We start from the raw sequence: 26,484 nt of genomic DNA on the forward strand, positions 1-26,484 counted from the left end.
GAGGGTGCTCTGCAATATGAAGGTGTTCATATGTATTTATTGGCATTTGAAAACAATGTTTGTGAATGTAATTTGGTAAGTTTACATGAGAAAATGATCTTAGACAAGAGCTTTTATTTAAGTTTATTATACTGCTATCCGCTATAAGGAACGAGGGATGCATTTCTTCGTCACAGTCAGGCACAGATGCAGATTAGCTTTTCCAACTGAACTAATTACCTCAGCATGGCTCCATTTTCATGCAATAATCACACTGTGATGAATATCAAATGTGATGGCATGCTCGAAGCCTTAGCAAACATCATTTTTACCATTGGCAGGTATAACGCGAGTGCAGGGATAAATTAGAAGCCCGCAAACATCCCATCCCCAACAATTCAGAGATACGTGTGCCTCCTGATGCCGTGCAGTACATTTTCCACAAATATTGTTCTGGAAATGTACACATTGACAAGAAGCAGGACAGGGCATATATATTATATATAGGTTTACTGGTAAAGATGCTATTTTATTTATGTGTCTTATGAAAACTGAGCATTTCCAGTCAGGAGCCTACATCACACGTCTTTTTTGGTCTTCTCTTTTCAAACTGCACTGAGGATAGAGGATCATGCATTCCTCGTCCCCCCCCCCCCACCCCCAACCATCTCTATCTTCTCCCTCTCCCTTTTCCGTCTCGCCTGATGCATGGATTGTCTACTCTCATATGGAGTGTGTTTGTAAAAGTCATGCTAATCAAATTTTCCCGATTCCCGGGGATTAAACAAGGTGGCGTTTGTGTGCTTGTGTCTGTGTGAAAGTGTTCTGTCTTCCTGCACATTGAATATTAGCTGTGTGCATGGTTGTGTATTGCAGCTGCGTCATTAGTCTTAGACCAGCTCAGCTGTAATATATCATCCATCATCTAAAGACTCAGAGGAGGAAACTATATATGGGATATTGATGCTGCATTTGCATACCAGGAGAGTATACGGTGTGTTTAATTGTGTCTGCGTAGAGTTTGAAGCAGTGGGAGGGGGAACTATTAAAACTTAAACGCAGCATGTCTCCGTTTTTCAACCAGTGCCTTTACCAAGTGTCAGAAACTGATAGTAGTCGCCTTTTAAGATGCTTAATCTTTGTCTCTCAAAGTTCATGCTATCATTGAAGAGTCTGCCTTAATGGTTTTTGAAAGACTTTGAGCAAAATCACAGTTAGGCTATTAATCTGTGGAAGTGTTTGCTCACAGTTTGAGCAAACAGTAAAACATGACAACAATAGGATTTCCCAGTCCTAAAACGAGTATTAATTACTGTTAAGCCAAACAATTACATCTTGTTGGCAGCATTTATCTTCTGGCACTACGTTTGTCTGAACCTTGCCAGGTTGCAATGTCTGCAGTGCCGTGAAAAAACGTATTTACACACTTTGTTATATTACAGCCACAAACTTCAGCATGTTTTATATCTGTATTTGTATTTGGTGCGTCAACAAAACAGTTCGTAATTTTGAAGTGGTTTAGAAAGGATTTATTGCTTTCTAAATCACTTTTACTCAAAAAAGGTGTGGCGTCCATTTGGGTTTAGACCCCCTGCTTCAACTTTTTGTAGAACTACCGTTCGATGGGTTGTGCTCCAGCTTTGCACATCTAAAGAGAAAATACCTCCCCAACTCCTCTTTGAAAATATTCAAAGCTCAAACAAAAAGTCAGGTTACTGGGAAAGGCATGTGTGAACATCCACCTTCAAGTCCTCCCACAGATTCTCAGCTTGATTTTGCTCCAGACTTTGACTGGACCTTTCTAACACACAGACAGGCTTTGATCTAAGCCCGGGGTCAGTCGATTTTACAATCCAAAGAGACATTTCTGCCCACTTTCCAGCTAAATAAAGTTAATTAAGCCACTAATATTGCATGGCAACTTATGATTTTGATAAAATATCTACTTCAGGAAATTTGTTGTAATTTCTAAAGAACTACTATAGTATATTTTTTTTTACATTAAAATAAATAAAACAACCTAACTTTTGCTAATAACCAGTTGATACTTATTTTATGGGATGTTTCTAATTGTGGAAAATGAAATAAAAAAAACATATATTTTCCAAACCAATGACAAGGACAATAGATTTAAAGAATAATAATATTGACTCTTTTAGTGTTAGTTGTAGAATTTCAATGTAGTTATTCCATAAATTGCTAAGACCTTCATTTGTTATATGTGTCTTTTAAAAAACACTAGTTGGTTCTTTATTATTTTTTGCCAAAGCCAGCAGCTTTCAGACTGAAACCACTGCAGCTCAGGCTGTATTTGGTCCTGCTGGACTGTGAACCTTCGCCCCGGTATAGTTGGTACATGACATATTTAAGGCTTCGGACATTGTTTAATAAGATAACACTTCTAAATCCCTGACAAAATGGGATACAATTCAAAAGGTATGAACACTCTGTGAAGCACGACAGCATTAATTTCTCTTTTTCAGGCTCTAGGTTACTGGCTCTTCCCACCTGCATATGTCACTAAAAGTCACAGTCAATTACAGTTTTTATGAGGTGGAAAGTTACCACAACAGCCCAAAAGGCAATGACTGATGTCTGTTTCTTCTTTCAATCTATAAAGCCACATTAAATTAGCAATTATTAAACAGCTCTATTAGTGCTGCATGCAGTTAATGGATGGAAAACAACCAGACTAAAGCAAAGAAAGCATCCTCCATAAGCAACCTGATACACACATGCCTGGTGTCTGGTCTAAAGAGTGAAAATGTTTCTCATCCTCTCTTGTTTTTTTATTTATATACATGCATGGTGCATTATATAGAGGTTAAAATGAAAGCTAGCACCCACAGCATGAGTCACAGTGCTTGAAGGGAAGGTGATGGCAGAGGGCTCTTCCATGCACAGTGAATTATCACTGCAAACATTATGTGAAGAAGATACCACACACTTACAAACAATTAAAGGCAAGCACATTTTTAACCAAAATGGTCTCTTGCAGAGCTTGTTGTATATAGTTAGCCATGGATGAGTGCAGCCTGTTTTTAATTCACCGCTTCCAGGCAAATTTAAGGACGCTTGAATTGAGAATGAAACAAACACACAAAAAAATTCCAGGCATTAGCTAATTTCTGCTGCCTCCAAATGCCTGGTTTTGTTGTTGTTGTTTTTTTTTTTTTGCATTTACGTGAGCGACAAAATGAATAAATGTCGGTCTGGGATTTAAAAAAAAACAAACAATCTATTCAGTAAGATGAAAATATTTTCATTTTAAGTGAATTGCAGTCGCGGTCAAATTAAATTCTGTGGGCAAGAGGTTAAATTAAATTCTTCATCTTCGCTGCTTGTGGCATTGTTTAATTGTCAGTAATCATTGGCAAGTGGCCAAGTAAAAGCACATCCCTTTCCAAGCTTTAAGGGAAAAAAAAAAGAAAAGAAGAAAAAAAAAACTGTTTGGGTTATTGTTGCAAATTCACTGCTGAACTCCTTGAAGCACAAGCTGGCAATCATCAGAGTGGAGAATGTATTTTATTAAACCATGTGAGGAGGGTATATCACATTTTTGCAATACCCTGAAAGAGTGAGCGCAGGTCTAGTGCCCAGGGCTCCGTTCCAGGCAGAGACAAATCAAAAACCACACAACAGTGGAAGAAGCCTGTCACAGGGGCAGGGTTGATTTAATGCTAACGCTTGCCTACGATTGTTTTACCTCTACTTACCCACCTCCTGTTTTAAAGGCCCTGGGTCTGTTGTCTCTGTTAAATCGGAGATTGTATACGATTTGTACATCTGTAATTTGGTGCTTGTCTTTGGCAGTTTCTGCTTTTAGTTTTGAGATGGGTTAAATATTCATGACTTCAGCATGGGTGGCTCCAAGTTTTTTTTTGTTTTTTTTTTCATAAACAACAAACAAATGACATGAAATCTTTACTTGGCAGAAGCAAACAGAATTCTGAATTGATTTTCTTTTTTTTATAAAGAGACAGGAGTCCACACAAGCTTCTGGAGTTAACTAGATTTGTTTGTTTCTACTGAAATGGAGCTATTGTGAGATATTTGTAGAGAGAGCACACGTACTGAACAGCATTTCTCAACCGCCTGCTTCTGCTGTCTACACATTGAACAGATCCAAACATGGCATAAGCTAAAACAAGTCTTGTTAAAATCTATCAATCTATCTTTTTATTTTATTTTTTAACAGAACTGCACAGTGGTGAAAGACTGAGGCAAAATGTGGAACATATAGGTGGTGATGAAAGTACTTGTTTTTTTCCATTGAATTTGGATGTTTCACAAAATATTATCCATTCTTGCTACTTGTTTTCACCTCCTGTCGTGCATTCTGTCCTTCCATTATTCCTTCTGTTCTTCTCACTTCACTCCCTTCTTCCTTTCCTTCTTCCTTTCTTTCTCGGGTTTCCTCTCTACCTCGCTTGTGTCTTTACCTTTTTCCTTCCTACTTTTTTTAATCTATATTTCCTTGGTTCTTACTTCCAGCCTTTTTTGTGTCGTTCATTCCTTTTGCCTTTGCGTCCTCCCATGAGTCCATCCTTTATTTTTTATTCTGTGTGTTCTTACTATCTCCCTTTCTTTTGTCCTGTCCTGCTTTCTACCTTTGGTGCATCCTCCCTCATATAATTTGATTTCTTTCCTATCTTCCTTCCTTGTATCAAACCTCTGATTCCTCCTTGTGTTCTTCCTTCATTCCTAGCTTTTCCATGCTCCATATTTAAAACATGACCACTGTAGAAGCACTTTTGTAGTTTTAAACTAGCCTAAAGAAGTGAAAACTCTGGAAATGTGAGTCCTGGAAAGCATGGGATTTTACATTTAAAGCTGTGCAGGAACACTGACTCCCACTCTTAGGTGACTGAGGAGGAGACAAACCTAAAGATCGCCACAGAGACCCATCTTTCAAATTTATTCATTAAACTCCCAAATGCTCCCCTTAACGAATGTAATTAGAATATGGTAATGAGAGAGGGCTGAACCGGGGAGTGTTATAATACACTTAGCCGCACAGAGGCAGAGGAAACAGAGCAAAGGAGTTAGAGCAAAGAGAAATGGAGAGGCTGACTGACAGGGTGCCAATTTATGTCTCGTTGTAAACAAGTATTTATGCCAATGAGAGGTGGCACACACTTTCTTTCACTCCCCCCTCTCTGTCTCGTATCTGCGGCTCTCCGTCTCTTCTTAGCATGCAAACCTCCTCAATCACAAAAACATCAACAATCGCGGAGCAGAGATGAGTCTCGGAGGGCGGAATGACTCACGGTGAGCTGAGGCGGGGGTTAACACAACCACTGGAGACTCCTTCGCCGATATACCTTCCCCTCGCCACCTTCCCCTCGCCACCTTACCTCTCTCTCTGTCTTCTCCCACCTCCCGCCGGCAGAAACTCACACTCTTCAATACAAACCTGAACGTGTGTGTGGCACACACCTTCTTCCAGTTAACTTTGCTGGAGTTTTTGAGGACTCTGACAGGTTTCATCCATTACGCCCTAGTGCAGCGGGGGATCCCAGCATTGTGCTCGACACCACACACCTGTTGGCGTCTTTGATGTGCCCCCCACCCGTCTCCTCCCCACCAAGAGAGAGGGGGGGAGGAGGCCGTCTCCTCAAATGCAAATCCCAGGCAGGAGGAAGAAGAGGACAGGTACAGGCGCGCGAGAAAAAGAAGTCTTTAGAAAAATGCGATTGATGTTTCCCCCTGGTGAATTGAGGCCAGCGCTTCCTTGCTCTCAAGTCTCCACTGAAAGAGTTTGTGTTACTTTCCGTGGACTTTGAGGGTGTATCTTTGTGTTGCCACCTTCACCGCGCAGACCTGTGTAAGTTAGCAGATGAGAGGCGCGAAAAAGGGGAAGTAAAAAGGTCAAACCATAAGGAGAACGAGTGAAAGTGAATTAATTTTTATGAAAAGTATTCATCCATGTAGGCACCAGGCTCCACACTGAATCAAACTCTAAGACTCTCTTGACCTGTGTGCAAAAAGTAGTACATGACTCCTAATACCTAACAGTCTGAAAGAGGGAACAAAATAGGGCAGAGAGATCAAATGTCAGCTTTTAGCAAATGAACCGCCATTATAAAGAATTAAAAGACTGCTTTACTGGTTTCAAAACTGGGCTGCTCTCTCTTCCACGTGAAACCGACTGGACTTGCAGTGCATGAAGTTCCCTCTGTACTGTCAGTGGCTTGGTTCTCGGGTAAAACCCTGCAGAGACAGTTGTTGTTTTGGCCAAGCGATAACTGCGAGTGGCAGATGCCGGTTCTGGCTCAGGTCCAGTGGTGTTTTAGTGATTCCTTACTTTGGATTCAGAAATGGGTTGGGTGTGAAGGAAGCAACCAAATGACCCAGTACACAAGGTGAATGAAAAAAAAAAATTTAATTTCACACAGCTAAGCATAAAAATGGACCTTTGGCAGCATAGCTACAGAAATATTGATCATAAATGAGTCTTGAAAGGGAAAACAGTCCTTTGTGAGCTGGTCTGCCAGTGCATCTTGATGGGTTTGATGGGTCCTTAAATGAACCCCCTACTAAAACTCCTCGGCGACGACAGGTTGGCTGATCATCAAATTTCAGGCGAGCTTGAGGTGTCATGAGAGATCCGTCACTTAGGACTGGCAATATCACAGGATTAAAACAAACAAAAAACCTTTGCGAGAGACCTATTCTGAAAGAAGAGTGCTTTTTGAAATAGAAAAATGTAGGTTGGGTACAATGCAAGCAAAACTATTTATTGTAACAGAATCTCAAGGTTAATCAGCCCTCTTCCCAGCTGGAGAATTTTTTTTTGCTGGTTCTTTCTGAATGAGCCCAAATTCATGCTCCTTAGCCATCTGTGTTTCCTGTACAAAAAAAAAAAAAGAAAGAAAATAAAGGAGGACTGTTTAGCCAATCAGAGTCAGACTTGGGGTAACCAGAGAATATGGATGTAACCTTAGCCAGTAAAGCAGTTGGAATACAAGTGTTTTTCACTGTCTGTAGAGACAGAGACCAAAAATGTCCACAACTGCTTCTGTAACCCTCATTTGTTTTCACATTTACGGTTTCAAACATATAAACGTTCCAGTGTATAAATCACATTGTGATGTTTCGCATCACTATCAGCAGTTACAAGCGATTATTCAATCGATTAGCCTGAGCAAGTCATAAAAAGATTCATATTACAACGTGGCATAGAGCTTACAGCAGATCAGGAAGGGTATTTTGAAGTGACCCTTGAGTTGTCAAAGTCAGTGTGTTCACTTTTACTGAGGTGTACATGAACGCGTCTTAGTCACATCTGTGCCTGTCATGTCATGTACCTGTGTGTCTAATCATGTGTGACGAAGATGAATGTGATCCTCGTCTCTTTCTTAACTAGGCGACAGAGACTCGTCACCGCTGAAGGTCAGACGTTAGCTACCCGCCGCCGACGGGCCAGCATTTAGCACGCGTGTCTCTGTGAGCAGTTCTCTGTGTTTGTACATGCTGACAGACCAAACAGGGGGAAACAGACAAAACCCAAACGAGTGATGATGTTATTTATTTCATTGCAACCAACAACTTTCTACACTAGTAATCCATTTGTGCTTGTGTGCAGAAGTCTCTTACGGCCATGTTTGAGTGCATGTATGTAGCTAAGAGAGTGATGAGGTGTTGATATGATAAACACAAGGCGAGCTCGAGAGGAATTCTGATCAGGGGCTTTGCAACAGTTGTTATGGAAACAGCGTTAAGCAGTTGTATTAGGCAGCAGAGGTAATGTAAGGGCTCTTGAAAGTCACACAGCAGGGAGCAAGGCAGTTTGGGAGTGCACTACAAGCTACACTTTATTTCTCATAGTTTACAATGGACTTGATAAAATGTTGTGCGGCTTTAACTGAGCAAAATGATCCCATCATTATTCATTGTTCTCTCCGTTGAGAGCTGCACAGCGTAATTAGTATGGTTAAAGACACACAGTACAAAACTCAGTATTGATCTGGTATACAATAAAACATCTTGGTTTTTAAAGTGTAACAGTCTGTTTGAACAACGATATTCGTTTTAGGGAAAATATGACTTCCTGTTCAAAACATTTAAGAGTAATGGACCTTAAAATAGAACGGCAACTTGGACAGTTTGGGTTTTTCACTAACCTTGACCAAAAAGTAATGAAGTGTTTGGACAGTTTGCAATTCAGTAATTCAATGTGTTGCCACAATATTAGAATGCATAAGGCGCAAAGTAATATGTTGTTTTCAAACTGTACTGCTGATAGTTGTCAGGCTGGAAAACCGGCTTGTAGCAGAATACAGCCTTTGTCTTATGCGAATTTGATCACAGCTCTCATCTGAGTTTGGGGCTAGACTTTGACTGAGCCATTTTACCACATTGATCTAGCTTGATGTCAATGATTCCGTTGTAACTCTGGCTTTTGCTTTTGCTGAAGTTTTTTTTTTTACAGCTTCAGGACGTTGTTTTCCATAATTGCCCTGTATTCATCTTCACCAATCTTTGGTTGAACTCTGACTTGCTTCCTTGTTCTTGCTGAAGAAAAGCATGATGCCGCCATGTCCAGGTTTCACAGTGGAAATGGTGAGTTCAGGATTTTCTGGTACAGTCTTTGCAGTTAGGGCAAATAATAAAATGTGTGTCTCATTTGACCAGAGCACCTTCTGTCACTTGTTTTCTTTGATCCTTTAAAGCTTTTAACATGACTTATCATGATTTTCTTTCAACAATGGCTTTCTTCCATATAGACCATATTTGTAGAGTGAATGACTAATAGTTTTTTTGGTTTTCATGAGGCTGTGTGTTTAGTGATGTCTTTCAACAAATCTCATAGACATGCAAAGACTCTGGAGGGCCTTTAACTAGGAGACTTCTGAAGGTTATTGGTTCCTTTGGATGTTATTTAGGATTACCATCAGAGTAAAAATGGCTAAATGCAAATACACCTTTTACATTGTTATTTTCCTTCCACTTCACAGTTATACATCACTTTACACCAGTCTATCATTAAAAAAAAAAAGATTAAATTCTGTCTAAATGCGAGACTGGATCAGAATAAACACCACAGGGAAATCCACAGAATAATAATAACAACAATAAAGCCATATAGGATGGCAGCGTTGTAGACATTGCCTGTCATTATGAAACATCAGCAGGGACACTGTGGAAAGGAGAAACCCAGCGAAGGTGCTATTGGAGCACATCACCGCACCAGCAGACCTCTCTTGGTCTTAATGCTAATGCAGATCTTCCCCCCTCCCCCCTAAACACACACACATACACACACGCGCACACACGCATCCATACATGCGGGACTTGCCATGCCCAAGAGGAGAGGCAGGTATGGATTGTGTAGTTAGAAAGGACACTTCAGTTTGTTACCTCCTGTTCTGCCAAAATAAACCGTTCAATGCCAAATGATTTCTGTTGTGAGCCAGCGGCGGCTTTCATTTGAGGCACTTCGAATGGATGTGACAGTTCCAGTTTGAAGACAGCTCTGTTTTCCCCAGATCTCTGTCGGGGTGATGCTCATCATTAGGCTTCAAACGTGCACACAGCTCCCTCTCACATGCATACATCTCTCTATATAGATATATATACAAGCCCATGGCCAGACCCTGGTAAGTGACTATCCCTGGGAGAAGCTCCTGGATGGGACTGTCGGGTGTGTAGGTGAACCTATAAAGTCTCTTTCCTGGTGGAAACCTCCCCAAGGCGTTGTAAGTGTGTTTGTATGTACACACGCGCGTCTGTGTGGCTGCCTTTCTGTACATGCCACCAGTTTCTCGGAGGGAGATGGTCTCAGTGAAGCGTGAGTGGGAGGCTGATTTCCCCAACTGCAGTGCTCGCTCCAATCTAACTTCCCACTCATGCTCCCTGCTTTGTTAGATATTTCTTAAGTAACTCTCTTTCACGCTTTCACATGCACAGCAGCCAGCCAGCAGAAATGGGTGTGTGTTGGGTGGGGAAAGCGAGTGTGCATCTGAGCGCCTGTCGTAATGTATTGCTAATGTATTGTTGCACACAGACATGCAGAACGTCTGGGTTTCTCGAGCAGATCCCTGGAGGAGGATGCCTTTCCCAGCCCATGTGCACACACGCACACACGCATGCACGCACATGCACCTTCACTCACAGTATTCCTGTAGGGTCAGCGTGTCACCAGGCATGCTCACAGTGCTCCATCACTTCCTTCCACTGGGACAATAACTGTGACTTCCTGAGGATCGACCTTCACCAACTCACTTCTGTCACTCTTCACATGGGCATGTGTGTGTGTGTGTGTTCGCTGCCAGGGGGAGTGAGCAGCAGCAGCAGCAGCAGCAGTGTGTGCTTGTGCATGTGTGTGTGGGTGTGTTGTATAGTGTGTGTCGGGCTGCCTTTTTCAGCTGACTCCTCTGTTTCTGGTTTTTTAATGGCTCTTATGGGGCAGGCCTTTAATTGTAAGTCTCTCTCTTTCCCTCTCTCTGTCTTAATCCTCCCATCCTTCTGTCCACCCCACCTCCTCCAGCTCCTCATCTCCTCCCCCCTCTCTCCTCTCTGCTCCCGCCTCCCGCTGGCTGACAGTCACTAGGGGAGCCCGAGTGCCTGGCCAGAGCCGTGGAGGCTGTATAGGATATTGACTTGCTGCGGAGTGGTTTGGGAGGAGGAGAGGTGGCTGCCTGTCACAGCTAATGAATAGATGCATAAATGAATGAGGCACTCCTTGTGTGCTTATGTGTGTGTGTGTCATTATGCCAACATATGGCTACGGAGTCTCACCGAAGTAATCTCGCCACTGAACTTTTTCAAGTGTTGTAACATTACAAGCAAACACTGAAGTGGTTTTTAGGGATTTTACACAAAGTCGGACATAACTGTGAGTTTCAGAAGAAGGATGTGAGATTTAAGCCAATCCACCCTGGATGTGTGTTTAGGGTGACCTCCGCCCCATCAGCCTGAAGTGTTTTGCTGCCTCTAACAGGTTTTCTTAAAGGTTGGCCCTGTATTTATCTTCATCCATCTTCTCATCAACTCTGGCCAGCTTCCCCATTACTGCTGCCGTTTCCCTGTGGTTCTCCTTGAAGATTTTGTGTACAAGGTGTTGAACACCGTCAGTTTTCTGCCACACAAAGTGTTTCTACAAGCAGGTCAAAGAAGTTTAATTTGGGTCTTTTTTTGTCTAGAGCACTGCCTCCCTCCACATGTTTGGTTTTTCTCCCTCAAAGTCCGTGACAGAGTGTAAACATCACATTTCATGGTGTACTTTCAAAAATGGGATTATTTTTGCCTATTTCCCCCAAAAACTAAATATGTGGAGTATGTAATTACCACAGTAGTCTTTCCACCTGAGCTGTGGATCTCTGCAGCTCCTCTGAAGACCAATAGCAATTACTCGATTATTGAAGTAATGGTCAATTGATTTAGTAATCAATGAATCCCAGCTTGAGTAGTCTAAATATGGCTGCTTGAAAGAACAACACACTCAGAGCAGTGATTAAGCTAACACTAATAAAAAAATACACACATATTGCATTTAAAATAATAATAAAAAACATTTACCTGTAAATACGTTCTACCAAAAACTCCTCAAATAGCATGATTTTAATGTCACCTGGTTCAAAGTGCGTAAAAAAAAGAAGCTCCTGTTAATAATTGTTTTGCTGTCCAATTATTAGTAGAAAAATATAAACATATTAGTAAACAGAATTGTTTAAATTGCAGATGCATCCTTTGCTACAAATGATCAAGTGCCCGCTAAATAATTGCCGTTATTGAATCTTAGGTAATAAAATGTTTATTTTCATATTCAAAAAAGTAATTGAAAAATGTTTATTTGCGTTGTTTTGTGTATTTTTAATATCGTAATAAAAGGCTTTAGTGGTTAAAGAAAAAATCTGCAAAATATCCCAATATTTTTTTTCTGAATAATCAATTAATCTTCAGAAGAATCAATAGAAGAATCAATTAGTAAAATAGCTTTTTGTTGCAGCCCTAACCAAACCCAGTCAAGTTTCTCCTTTGGTTTTCATAATGATGTTTGTTCACTACGGTACTCTAACACACCTGAGGCCTTACACTCAGGTGTGTTATTATTTATAAGTTTTGTTCCAGAGGAAGTTGTTTGCATTAGATTTTTATTTTGGGGTGTCATATTAAAAGTGGCAATGCAAATGAATCCATCTGTCCTTTCTCTTCCACATTTTAGTTCTCCAACATTTTGTCTTGGTTCGACACATTGATCCAAATAATATATGTTGAAGTTTGTGGGAGGACTGGGCGATAAATTGATTTCCGTAGTTCAGAGTGATGTTAGCCCAACTGAGAGTTACCATCTTTGTGACAAAGATGCATCACAGCTTCTGTTTATTTCGACTTTAAATTCAGATCAATTCGCAGACTGATAAAAATAAAACACTGTTTTTAAAAGATAGTTTCTGTCTATTTTTACAGGGGGGGGAAAGGGTGGTGAAAAGATTTTCTCTTTAAGTCTTATACCCCAACCCTGTAGTGGTTGGTAAATTGCAAATGTGAAAAAGTTCAAGCGGTGTGTTTGCTTCTTTGTATTCATGTACAGACTCTATCCTCTGAGCCTTTTATTTACCTTGTACAGACACATTCTCAAGCCAGCTATTGATAATTATGAAGGGTGCGATAGCAGTCTCTCCCACACCCACACACGTATATATAAATACCGATATAAATTCTGAATGAGCCAGTGGGGGGCCTGGGAGGTGAGGATCAAACTCAGGATAACAAAAAACTCCTATCCAGTCAAGTGTCAGCACCCTCCAGCTGCTCTGTACTTCTCCCTCTCACCTCCTTCCCCCTCCACATCTCAAATCTTTTGTCATATCAGTGTCGAGCCGGGGAGCTCTCATGCCAAACTGGGACACACACACACACACGCACATGCGCACGCACACACACACACACGCACACACACACACACACACACACCAAGACAGAGGATAAGAGAGAAAGAAAGTCTAGAGAGGAGACTGTTGATCTGAGGGGGCAGATGAAGGAGTGCTGGAGTGTTGATGTCGTCCTCACTATTGCTTTGTGCCACATTTCAAAAGCTGATTGCCTTAAGAGGATAATTTACATTTCATAGTCTTTCCCAACAAGTGGGTGAGATGGGAGTCGATGATAGACGGATAGAGAGTGATGTTTGAAGGAGGAAACCAGAGGTGAGAAAGTTCAGCGAGCAAAGAGAATAGGCGGAGTTGCACGAGCAACTAAAAAGCGTGAGGTACAAACAGCAATTGCTTTTGGATGCATTTCTTTATGTCTGTGTTTGTGCGTGTGTGCGTGTGTGCGTGTGTGTGTGTGGATGTTTTGTTTTCCCCCCGCTCTCGATAAAATGCACCTGTATGATTCGAGTTTCCCTTTTCCTTGTTGGATTCACATGAGCAAGAAGAGAAGAATTGTGAAGAGGAGAGATGAGGAAATAAGATGAGAGCCGGAGGAATTAAGAGTGGAGTTAGGAAGAGGCTTTATCTGAATGGCAAACTGCAAAGTGCAAGAAAACTTTTCCTATCAGCGTACTCTCTGAGCAGGTTTATAGGCCTGCACCCCCTGTGTATGTGAATATACAGTATATATGTGTGTGTGTGTGTGTGTGTGTGTGTGTGTGTGTGTGTGTGTGTGTTTATATAGTGCGAGTGTGTGTATTTAGGAGATAGCTTTTCCTCCCCAGTGGAAGAGGCAAAGTGAAGTGTGATTGGTTGCTGGCCCTGGGGGTCTGTTCTCTGTATCTGCCTCCTCACTGGCTGCTCTGTGACCAATCAGGTGGCCGAACCTCACCTTGGCAATCAGATAGTGACACTCTCTGTGGGCATCAGCAGGTCATCTGGAAATACTTGTTATGTGTTATCTCCCTGTGACACACACACACACTCTGCCGGGGATGTACACACACACACCAATATAACCTCTCTGTCTTTCTCTGTCTGTCTAGGAGATTGCTGCGTATCTCATCACTTTTGAGAAACACGATGAGTGGCTGACGACATCGCCAAAAACCAGGTGAGCAGAGAACAGATGATAATTTATACACACCTGCAGCCGTGTGTGTTTTTTTTTTTTAACCCTGTATTTGCATTAAATAACATAATGTATGCTACAAACGAGGGCTGTTCCTGACACAGAACCGAGTCACTTCAGATCAGGTGTTTGCAAAGGCAGTGTCTAATACTTTTTTTTTTTTAAGTTAGTAAAATCAAATCCTTGTAATTAGTGTTACATTGTATGCTTTAGTGTTGAGTATTGTCAAATTTAATTTGCGCTCCACACTCTAAAAAGTGTATTTGGGCTGCAGTTCGTCTTATGGACTTATTTACATTAATTTCACTTAATTCTTTTGCGTTTACTATGAAAACTTACTTTTTTGTGTTCATTTAACCCCAAGTCGCCTACTGATCTGCGCATTAAGTGAATGTGACTCTAGTGTAAAGCGCTTTCAGTGCTCAAAATGACTGGAAAAGCGCTATATAAGTTTATTTACCATTTTTGAAGTAAACTAAATGATTTGAGTAAGACTGACTTAAATCTGTTATATTAAACATACTTAATAAATTTGTTATCAACAAATGAACAAAATGAGTTGGATGATTATAATATATTGAATGGGTTAAACTTAATAAATTAAGTTGGATACACTTAATAAATTCAGTTGGATAAACTTAATTGAATTGCTTGTTATCTACAGAAGTCTGACTGGTTGGTTCAACTATTTTCTTTTTAGAGTGCAGAGGTGCTGTTTCCGTTTTTCCTGACGAGGACAAATATTTTGTCCATACGGAGTTTCAGCAGGACAGTTTTGTTGTCAGGAACCAAGCAGTAAAGCACAAGGACAAATCTATTATTGCTTTCCAGAGGATATGTGTTTGGACAAATTAATTAAACACAGAATATTTAAAAAATTTAGCAAAGCGACCAAAAGAAAATGTCAACTAAAACAAACACAACTAATAACAAACAGAAGTGACCTCTAACAATAAACACAGGACAATAAAAGGCTAGCCTAGAAACAAGGGGTGGGAGTATGAGGGAGGAAAATAAGACAAATAACAATGAATAAAATAAGAGAACTAAATAAAACCAATAAGTTATAAGAAAAACACATATGTTAAAATCTAAAAAACAAAACAAAAAGCTGTTTCCATTTGCTAGAAGTTAGAGCTAGAAGTTGCTAGTTTTTCCAGAATCGAGTCTCTTGTTTCCAGCCGCCTGATGAATTCCTCTATTTGGTGTTGCATCATAAAAAGTCCTCTCCCTACACGGTTCTTTAAAATCTAAGGAAAGATAAGTAGTCAGTCAATGATCTAAACAGAGCTGTTTACCAAATGTGTGCATCCATAGTAGCAACTAGCAGACAAAGGTTAATTAAAATCAAATATACTGGTATGTAGGAGGATATAATTAAATAAATGCTGACATTTAAAAATGGCTGAAGGAATTTCCACCTCATGTTGCCTCTGACTCAAAACATAAAGTTACTAGTCTTCAGCGAGCTCACGCTGTGACCCTGTTGATGACATTTCAACGCAGAGCATTTTGCTAAAGGCTCTAGATCACTCAGGTTTGTGCAAGTTTCAATAAATTTAATCTAAGACTTGCTTAAAATAACTAAGATAATCTAAAAATGTACTTATTTAATTTTAATATTATTTATTTACCACAATAGCTTAAGAAGATATAATTTCCCCTTATCCAATTAAGTTAGTGATTTTTTGCTCACAATGGGAAGTTCCCTGCTAATTTAAAAAAAAAGATTTTTGCTTTGCTGACCAAAAATGTAATTTTGATGTCAATAAGATGTGCTAATGCATCAGAAAAGTTCTACTTGGCAAAGTCTGTGTGTTAGTGTTGACAGTGCCTATGTTTGTGCACGCCTGTCATGCCTGGACAGGCGTCTCAAAAACATCTTAAAGGTTTCTTGTCTCCATCGTCTTGCAGTCGGACAGTGGAAATTCAAGAAGCTTCATACAGTGCGGCTCACAGCTTCAGTCTACGAGGTCACAAGGGACCCAAGAGTAAATACTCAGCAATAATATGAGTTGTATTCTAACATTAGTTTAAGACTCATGAGTCATCCGTCAGGGAGAAACTAAGCAACACTGAAAAAGAAAGCGATTGTTTGTCAAGAAAAAACATTTCTGCAAATCCTCTGTTTATATAAAAGCAAAATATGGAAATATACCAAAAAATAAAGGCACAAAAGGACATTTTTAATCTGACTGAGAAAGTGTTATCATGGTATGGGCTTATGTCATGCAACAAAAAACGTCAGAATGTAAAAGTTAAACAACACGTTCATTTATCAGTATGACCTAGCCAAAGTCCCAACCTTTATCAAAATAAAATAAAATGTTTGCATTTATTTGAAAAAACTGAGGTTCAACACAGAGTGCTTGTTCTGTGAAGAGAAATCGGTTAAAATCATTCTCCACTCTACATTTCTGCAGAGACTGAAGTTAATTCATGTACATTATGAAATACAGTTTCTGTGGCTGAGTCATGTATTGTACTTTAGTTTTTGTTTGGAGTTGCATTGTCATGACTGGGCTTTTATCTGCTTTCACCTGAACAGAAAAAAAATTATGTTTTTTGTACATATGCACAATGCATAATAGAACATTTTTAAGGATTTACAAACTTTCCAAGTCTCACGGTTCAAACTCAGTATCACTCATTCAGTCAGTGACTCACTGTGGTTTAATCTCAATGAGTAAGTGCCTGTGTTTGATTAAAATATTAGTAATGTACGTCAACTGTCTCCCGCCTCCATCCTGCTAGCGGCCCACTCCACATGTAGAGAACACTCCAGAACATGAGCGGACTGTAAAGCTCCTAGTCAGCTGGAAATGGAGTATTAATGAATGTAAATGTATTAGGATAAGTGATGTATAATTCAGGCAAAGAAGGGCGAGAGGGGGGGATTTTTAAAGGGAGGAGCAGCATGTGTATAAAAGATGGGACGCGAACAGGGATTCACGTGCCAGGTCTGAATATTCATTGATCCGAGGGAACCATAAGTGGCGCTTTTCCTAGAACGGAGAGCCAAGAAGGGAGAACTGCGAGAAAGGCGAGACAGAATAAAAGACTCGGGGAAAAGGGCAAGTTGAATTATTGATGAATCACCTTATTGACATTTACTTTAGTTAATACAGATGTACTGTAGGTATATACTGTGAGCAAAAGAGAATAAAAAATGAAAGAGGTGAAACAGAAGAAGGATACATTTTTTTTTTAAAAAAGCAAAGAAGAAAAAAGTGACGTGAAGCGAGTGAATCAGTCACCTTTTGCCCCCCATTTCTGATTACTGACACTGTTGAAAGACTGAGGTGATATCTGTGCGCTCTTATTGTGTCAGTCTAAGGACTCCTGTCAGGAGCGGCCGGGGGGCCACCAGCACAGTTTATGTTGTGGATGGATTTCTCATTGATTGGCCGTGCTGCCGTGCAGCCTCAGCCTCCCAGCAGCTGCAGCTGCAGCGGCGGCAGTCATATTGGTGTTATTGAGCAGCAGTTGGATATAATCCCATTTACACATGACACGAGGCACGATTAGAACAGATTACACCTAATCCCATCAGATGGAAAGGGAGCTCAGCTCATGGAGCCACTGACATTTACATGACTACAATTTTTTATTTTTTTTTTGCAGGGCTTTTGCGGGGCGGGGTGGGGGAAGAATGTGAAGATCACAATCAATGACCTTGATTTCTCCCATCACTGAACTGTTTCATAGGTTCAAAGTTGTGAGAGTTACCTTCTCCTTTTTATATGCGCTCCTCCTTGTCTCCTCCCTTATCGGACTCACTCACACACCCACTCTGCCTCTTCATCTTGCTGCCGTTTGTTTTTTGTTTTTTTTCTCCCCACCATCTCCTCCTCCTTTCCTTCCCTGTTTTTGCTCTGCTACACCGTGGAACGGCTGAAAAGCTTTTTATATCCCACACATCACAGCCTAGTTACAATCAATAGCATTTATGTCTGCCTGAATCACAAGGTTCGCGAGGTGCACACATGGGCAACCGTCCCCGAGCGCGCTCCCACGTCCACATGTGAAAACACGCACGCGTCCGTCGCCCACACACAAGCACGCGTTTGATCTCATCCATCTTCTCCGTAACATAATTAGAATCAGCAGCTCTCAGATGACTCACGCTGCTCGAGACGGAGACTATACTTGGCTTTGATCGGAGGGTGGGGGTCTCCACTCCACTGAGAAACTGGCAGGCTCACCCCCAAAACAGAACAGATTTAAGGTGTCAGAGAAAATCAGCTCACAGTAAATTCAATTTCGCTACACACGGCCTTCTGAGTACGCCGCTATCATCTCAGTCCATATAGATGTGTCGACATGAAATTCAGAGAGGAGAGGAGAAAGGAAAGGCTGGGGTAGCACCAGGAGGAACAGATGAGATGAGAAGAACCGGAGACGAGAACTGGGGGACAGTAGGAGTAAAAAAAAAATTAAATGAGGAGATGCGATAAGAGGGATGAGGACTGGAGGCTGATTGAGAAGCGAAGCACAGAGGGGATGGAGGAAATGTGTATCCTCTCAGCCGACTGCCGTTAGGCGGGCATTTCTGACTCTTTAGTTGCAAACATATTCAACTTTTCCCACATTTTCTCATGTAACTTATTGGGGTTTTATGTGATTGACCAAGAGACTGTAGGACATTATTTTGAAGTGGATGGAAAATAATATAGTTTACAAATCGTTTGCATTTCTATGGATCCCCCTTCACTCTGATTCTCCTGAATTTAAGCCCAGTGCCACAAATTGCCCTCAGAAATCACCTTAATAGTAAATGCGGATCACTTGTTGTGAGGAATATATTCTCGGCGTGAATGCAGTTGATTTGTGAAGGTCTCTGAGAATATTACTGAGCAAACAGCTTCATGAAGAGCAAAAGAGCTTTTTGGAAGTTTAAAGCAGAGTATTATTCTCCTTTGTGTTGGTCTATTTCATAAAACCCCATTAAAATACACTAAAGTATGTGGTCATAACAAAATGTGAAAGGGCTTAAGGGCTATAAATGCTTTTGCAAGGCTCTGTGTTTTAGTTTATTGATTGTTAACTAGCCTGTTCTCTCCTCCTGGTGTCACAAGATAAGGCAGAGAGGCACTTTTTCTCCTTTGACACACTCACACAATCTATCTCGCTCTCACACACACACCTGTCCCTAATGTTTTAAAGAGTAATGATTGATTGCCGAGCAGCAGGTTTGACATTGAGCCCAAAGAAGACACAGCAGCAGACCCTGCTATGTCTGATATCACTATTATACCTCTGTCTTTGTTCACGTATGATTCCTGGTGTGTGTCTTTGCAACTGTGTGTGTTCATCCCACCAGGTGTGTGTACAGAAAGGCAGCTCGGAGGCCAATGTTCTTGCTGTGCCAGTAAATCACCCTACTAAAATATTAACATGTTGGAGCATACAGGGCTATTTGTGTGAAGGCGGGGAGGGCGGGCACGTGAAACTCGCCAAGAGTAGCGCTGACGTCACCGTGCAAAATGCTATGTGAGATCAAGAACGCACAAAAATGACTGTAATTTCTTTGTCCCGTCCTGCTGTAGGCCTCAGAATGGCTCTATGATCCTCTACAACCGTAAAAAGGTGAAGTACAGGAAAGATGGCTACTGCTGGAAGAAGAGGAAAGACGGGAAGACCACCCGAGAGGATCACATGAAGCTTAAAGTCCAGGGGGTAGAGGTAAGAGGCTGCAGTGAGAAAACAAGTCGATGATGGTGTTTGCTGCTTTGCTGCCAACCTCTTCCTCAACTTGCTCTTCTCGATGTGGAGGAGACACATACATGCAACTCAAACGAACACGCTAAATAACCCGCCGCTTATAGTCTACAGACCAATTTGTGGCCTGAAAGTGAGTGGTACCCCTCTTTCTTCTCCTCCCCAACCCAACTCCTCCCAGCTCCGGTCCCTGTCTCCCTTCCTCTCTCTTTGTGAAGGATAAGAGTGTGTTTGGCCTCAGGCCAGGAATGATGTCAATGCCTCCTTCAGCAGAACAGAGAGGGGTATCGATCCAGTCTCAAGGCAGCGTCTCCGCGTGTGTGCGTGTGCGTGTGTGTGTGTGTTTGAGTCACATCAGCCAGCTCAGAAATTGATTATTCAGCAGGAATGTACCAGGAGGTGAGAGGAGTGAGCATGCATGTGTCAGAAACAGAAAGAATGAGGTGGAGAGAGGAGAGCAAAGGAGAAACTGTGATGAGGCATGCGGATGTTTACCGGGGACTCAGTGGTTCATGCATTAAAAGTGAACAAGAAACGGCTTGAAGAAGGCATATTGAGAAAAGGCTGAGATTAAAGATGTCGCAATTATTTACATTCTAACACTCCGCCTCACATTTCCCGTGCACTTGAATATCCACAAACAAACATGGTCACAGAGAAAAGAGTTTCTCTCCCTGGTACTTGGTCAGTAATTGTTTGTGTCACTCCTTCCCAGGACCCCTCAAGCGAGCAAGTAAGCAGCGTGTAGAGCAGGGAATGAGAATGAGGGAACGAGCAGAGCGGCGAGATGAGCAGAGGGAAAGAAGAAGGATGGGGAGAGGCAGGAAGCATTAGAGAAAAACATAACCCTGGATGGAGAGCCTCCTCATATCGAATGGAAATATATGGAAATGCACTTTGCCTTTGGCAAAACACACTTTAGAAAGAGAGCGGGCTACTTCTGAGAAGGGGAAAAAACGGCTGCAAAACATGAGTGTGTATGAGCATGAATGAAAAAGAAAACAAAACAAGCTTGAAGTGTAAATTACATACTGCCTGATTGAATGTATTTACATTGGCAGCAATTTAGCTTTTATTTTAGTAAAAGCTGTGTCATACGTTCGCATGTATGCTCGGGTGTGGGTGTCTTGATTTTTGCTCACAATGGGGAGGTAATGACCTTGATGGGAGGCTTTTCTGCCTCCTTTTACTTCAGCCTTCATCTGTTACACATTACAACGGTCTTTTCACCAAGGTCAGGTGTTGGACATGAATGAATCTTTGTGATTTCACAAAAAAGAAAAAAAATATTTTGCACAAAATTGTGCAAAATTCTGAAGAAACTAATTTTCATATGACTTTTTGGCTCTCTGTCTTGTTCAGAAATGTTTTTTCCAGCTCACAAAATATCAGAGGAGTTCACACAAAACCCAATATTTAATACAATATCAAATCTTATAGATAAGTCCAAAAGTTGTGTAAAGCAATGCATTCCTTATGTTATCACATACAGTCAGACCTCAATGACCTAGAATAGTAATTGAAAGTCTACTTATTTTCCTAATTAAAAAAAACTAAAAAAAAAACTTAAACAAAAAACAATAAACTGATTCATAACACACAGTTTAAGGAGATTATATAAAGTTTTTTCATGATTATGGCGTTTTTTAGAAAGTGAAAATGTTACATAAGAACAACAAAAAGTAAAAGTTTCCTTTTGGGTTAATTATTGCACCAATGCAGAGTGACATGCACACTCTAAGAAGTGTATTTGGGCTGTAGATCATCTTATGGACTTGTTTACATTAATGTCACTTAATTATTTTTGCTTTAGTGATGACAACTTACTTTTTTGTGTTCAATTAACTTAAAAGTTACAAATCTTTAATTTAAAGAAACTTTTTACTTTGGCTTTCCTAGAAACAGCTGAATTCAATGCCAGTTTCATATCATACGTCTGACCAACTCAATATATTATCATCATAAAAGCACAATTCATTAACTTTATCCGATTTAGAGTGCACTCTCAAAAATGTATACTTTCAAGAATTAAGTGAGATTAATGTAAATAAGTCCATAACATGAACTACAACCCAAATACACTTTCAAAAGTGTACACTAAAAAGTGCGCTTTCAAAAGTGTACACTAAAAAGTGCGCTTTCAAAAGTGTACACTAAAAAGTGCGCTTTCAAAAGTGTACACTTTTAGTGTATAATTTAGTGAGAGCACTTTTTAGTTAGTTAGTTAGTTAGTTAAACTTTATTGTCATATTGCATACACAAGGTGAATACAAAACGAAATTTCGTTGCATACAGCTCAAGACAGTAAATATGTATCTAAATATAGAAAATATAGAGTGAAGGAATAACAGTAAAAGAGTTCTTTGTTCTATGCAAGAGGCAGATATAATGTGGAGACCAGATTTTCAAGTGCAATACGGTTGGGAGTTCAGCAGTCTAATGGCAAGTGGAAAAAAGCTGTTTCGGAACCTGGATGTCCTGCACCGGATGCTTCGAAACCTCTTTCCAGAGGGCAGCAGGGAGAACCATCCATGCTGTGGGTGTGAAGGGTCTCTGACGATGTTTYGRCCYCGGGACACGCAGCGCCGGGATGAAAGGTCTTGAACGGAGGGAAGGGTGGCCCCCATGATCCTTTCTGCTGTCCGCACCACTCTCCTCACATTTTTGTGCACATTTTTGAAAGTGGAGGTTTTAGTGTACTCAAAGTGTATTTGGGTTGCAGTTCATGTTATGGACTTATTTACATTAATCTCACTTGATTCCTTTGCTTTAATTATACCAACTTACTTTCAAGTGTTTAATTAACTTAAAAGTTACAAATCTTTAACTTAAAGGAACTTTTTTACTTTGACTTTACTTGAAGCAATTAAGTTCAACGCCGTGTTTGTATCTTACGTCTGATGACATGACGCGAGCTTCACTAGGGACAGATCCTGCACCAACCAGGGTGCCGTGGTGGCGCAGGCACACAGCTCAACAAACACAAGGAGGCCTTAGTCCTTGACGCCGCCATCGTAGGTTAGATTCCCGGCATGATGACCGTAGCTGCTTCTCTTCCCCTTCTTTCATTACCTGCTTTCCTGTCTAACTACTATCAAATAAAAGCTGTCTTAGCACCAAAAAAATTTAAAAGTGATCCTTTTTTAGTTTATTTCTTTATTTGATGTAAACTAAATGATTTGAGTAAGACTGACTTAAATTTGTCATTTTAAACACATTTAATAAATTCAGATTTAAAAAATCTTAATATATTGAGTTGGATAAACTTAGTAAATTGAGTTGGTTAAGCCTAATAAATTAGGTTGAATAAACATAATTTAACTTTTTTGTTACCGATTGAAGCATTTCAGCTAAGTTCAGTTAAGGTGAACATCCTGTGGTTCTGCTCAGACATTGACGAAGCAGCGATACCATCAAAGCAGCAATTGATGCTTTTGACAGTGTGGCCAGGTGCTGAGAAGATAAAAACAGCATCTCCATATTACTTATCAGCAGAAGGAAACTTGAAGTGCTCCATTCTCCATTTCGTTGTAAACAAATGTGTTACCTCCTTGATTGCTTGGAGATCCAGTTCTCAAAGTGCTCAACAAAATACTCACATGTGTTTACTACAAATGATACTGACTGAAAGCTTTGTTTTTCAGACTTTGTGAGCACAGATGTCCCTTGTTACAACCCACCCCTCTACTTTTGTAGGTTGCGCTGCATGCTGGGGTGAGTTGCAACAATAAGACAGAAAAAGCAAAAATAGATGCTAATTCACAAGTGTATTTGAGGAAAAGGAACGACCGAGAACAATGTCTGTCACTCTTTAAGACGGACCATAACGCAAACACTGCCTCTGTTGAGTTTGTGTGTGTATGTGTGTGAGAGAAGAAACATCATATCAACAAACAAACATATTGGTCTGGAAAAACCCCCTATCAATGACAAAAGTTTTTATTGTCCATGCCGTTTATAATTTCTCCAGTTATGGATATTAACACCATTGATGTGAATCAGTTCTCTCTAAAACCATACTCACTATCTGTTGATATGTTGTATTTATAGATGAAGGCATCAAGTGTTTGGGTGATCACTCAGTTACCCAAGGATTTAGAGACTTGGCAAAGTGATAATGCTGCCTGTAATTAGTGATTAGACAAATTATTTTAGCTGTCACTGTGTAAGTGCCAAACAAATGTTGCCTTTGGTAAAAAAAAAAAAAAAAATACTTTTTTCTTCATTAACACACCAGCTTTAAACCCTGACGTCTACCATGGTGGTCCAGGGAGAGAGTGACTAAATATTTAAAAGACTCACAAAACTTCTGTCTGTTGTCTAAATGGTGGAACTGATGTCGTTACAACTCTCCTTGTATTAGAATCATCTCCACCACCTATTCAATAAGGCTTTTTTCTTCCACTTAATTTTCCATTAAGATGCTTGCATGCTTTAGCAATTACCAATTGTAGCCTCCCCAATGACTGTCTGCTAGACAACCGTCAAGTCAGCAGACTGTCCCATTACTGTGTAACATGGTTATATCATTACATGTCTGTATTAAAAATACTATTTATTTATTAGTGTAGTACTGCAGCTTTCTGAGGAGGTGAGTTTTTATTTGCTGGACCCCCAGCAGTCAAAATTACCTGGAGTGTATGTTTTAAATACACCAATCTGTGTGTCATTTTTAATGCAATTATGGGAATATATACATTTTTCTGTGATATTCTAATTGACCAAGTTGCGCCTATATTTGGTCATGTTTACAACTGTAGTGTTCTTATAAGTGTCCTTTGTTCGCTCAGTGTTTTCTTGCAGTCTCCTCATAGTCAGCTTTCCAAAAAATAGTAAACTAAAAACTTTTGAAGTTTTTATTAATTCCAAATGTCCTGTTTTGCAAAGGCTGTGAGTTTCTCTGTTCCTGCTGCTGTTATTGCCCATGTCAGATTGATGGTATTTTAGAAAAGACATTAGGGAAAAAAACACATACAGCATGTTTGCAATTTACTTTCAGCACCACAATCAATACAACCTAAGTGGGTATAACCTAAGTTCTCCTCTCCTGTTCTCTCCTTCCCTGTCCTCTCCTTCTCCACTCCCTTTTTGCAATTTTTCTTTGTCCGGCTTCCTTCCTTTTTCTTGTCTTGTTCACCATTGCGATCTCCTCTCCTCTGCTGTCCTCTCCTATCCTCTCTCCAGTGTCTGTATGGCTGCTACGTCCACTCCTCCATCATCCCCACCTTCCATCGTAGATGCTATTGGCTGCTGCAGGTAAGCTCTCCGCCCTTTTCCCACTACGCCCCTCTCGCATACAGCACCAGTCAGACGTCTACATATACTAATTTTGACCATGCATACTACTTTAATTTTGGGCTTTAATGATACCTTTGAACTGTTCTGTTTTCAGGGTGGAATGTTGATATAATACATATTTTCAGAGGATAACTAAACTCAAGAACTAATGATCAAAACACTATTGTTTGGACAAATTTCCCTCCCCAAGTTGTATCTTCACACACACTTTTTTTATTATTATTTTAGCCAACAAACTTCTGGCTTAATTTTAGCTGGATATTGTAATTGACCACTATTCTTGGTAGAACTGGTAGAGCTCATTTTAGTTTTTCTGATTTCCAGGCATGAATTTTGAATTTAAGTAGAGTCCATAAATTTTAAATATTGTTGAGCTCAGGGCTTTCCAGAAACTGACTCATCTGATCCACACAGCTGTAGTGTGTGTTTGGTGTTACTTTCCTCTTGGTGCAACCAGAGCCGGTTTTTGATACAGTCAACATGGGCAGTTGCCCAGGGCGATATTAGAAGTTGCTCGCCCAGGGTATTATTCATGCACAAGCCACTTCTGAACTACCCTCAGTTCCCATTAGATCAAAAGAAAATGGTGACGTGTTCAAGAACAATGGTGGCGTAGTTCACAATTGTGAATTATGCTTAACAAGCACAAAATACACAGCAAATATACTATACTGCAGAATTTTCGCCCTGTGTGAATTAAAGAAAATTCACAATAAATTCCAGCTTTTGCACATTATACTACTTTGTAAAACATTGCACTAATTTGTTGTAATCAAACCACCCTGGAAAAAAGTTGGTGGAAAAAAAAAAGAATCATTGAAAGCCCAAAATCAACATGAGGTTACATGTAAACTTCTGACCGGCGCTGTATCTACACCGGCAAAATTCTGACTGCATTCATAAGACGTCGATGCACACAGCAAACATTATTTTTTAAAACTATTTTAGGTTTTATTTTACAAAGTAGAACACAAGCTTTCACTTGTTAGATCATCAAACAGGTGAAAACTGAGCTAAACCATAAAGCGGCGATAAAAGTCCTCCCCTTCCAAATTAATGAGGCAGACTAAGGCTGCTGAAAATAATACTCCAGGACTGGGCTGATAGTAAAAATTTATGTTGTTTGGCTTACTGGTGTCCTACCTACGAATATAGACCACTATGGAATACACTGCTCATATAGGTCTCGAGAAAATGTCACACTGGGTGCAGGGCGGTAAAAATAATTTTTACAGGAGCTGACTGTAACTTCCTGAGAACAGTGTGTTATCTAACCCCGACTCTCAGCGCTCGCATCAGGGACTCAGGCGCTGCTCTCTGTGCGGTCCTTTCTAAGAAAATGTCCTGGAGCTACAAACTACACACACACACAACATGCCTTCTGCTTCCAAAGCATACACACACACACACACACACACACACACACACACACACACACACACACACACACACACACACACACACACACACACACAC

At 40.5% G+C, this 26,484-nt stretch overlaps 1 protein-coding gene across 7 annotated transcripts in view; it reads left to right on the forward strand.

Moving 5' to 3' along the window:
* The window catches only part of LOC103464925 (calmodulin-binding transcription activator 1), an 84,194-nt gene that overhangs the window by 32,879 nt on the left and 24,831 nt on the right, over positions 1 to 26,484 (forward strand). For all 7 annotated transcript variants that reach the window (XM_017304867.1, XM_008409339.2, XM_017304870.1 and 4 more), the window contains exons 4-6: positions 13,904 to 13,971; positions 19,539 to 19,674; positions 24,895 to 24,966. In XM_017304867.1, coding sequence (XP_017160356.1) covers positions 13,904 to 13,971; positions 19,539 to 19,674; positions 24,895 to 24,966 — 276 coding nt within the window. The remainder of the gene's footprint in view (positions 1 to 13,903; positions 13,972 to 19,538; positions 19,675 to 24,894; positions 24,967 to 26,484) is intronic.

This window comes from Poecilia reticulata, linkage group LG5, assembly GCF_000633615.1.
Source record: "Poecilia reticulata strain Guanapo linkage group LG5, Guppy_female_1.0+MT, whole genome shotgun sequence".
NCBI classification, from domain to species: domain Eukaryota; kingdom Metazoa; phylum Chordata; class Actinopteri; order Cyprinodontiformes; family Poeciliidae; genus Poecilia; species Poecilia reticulata.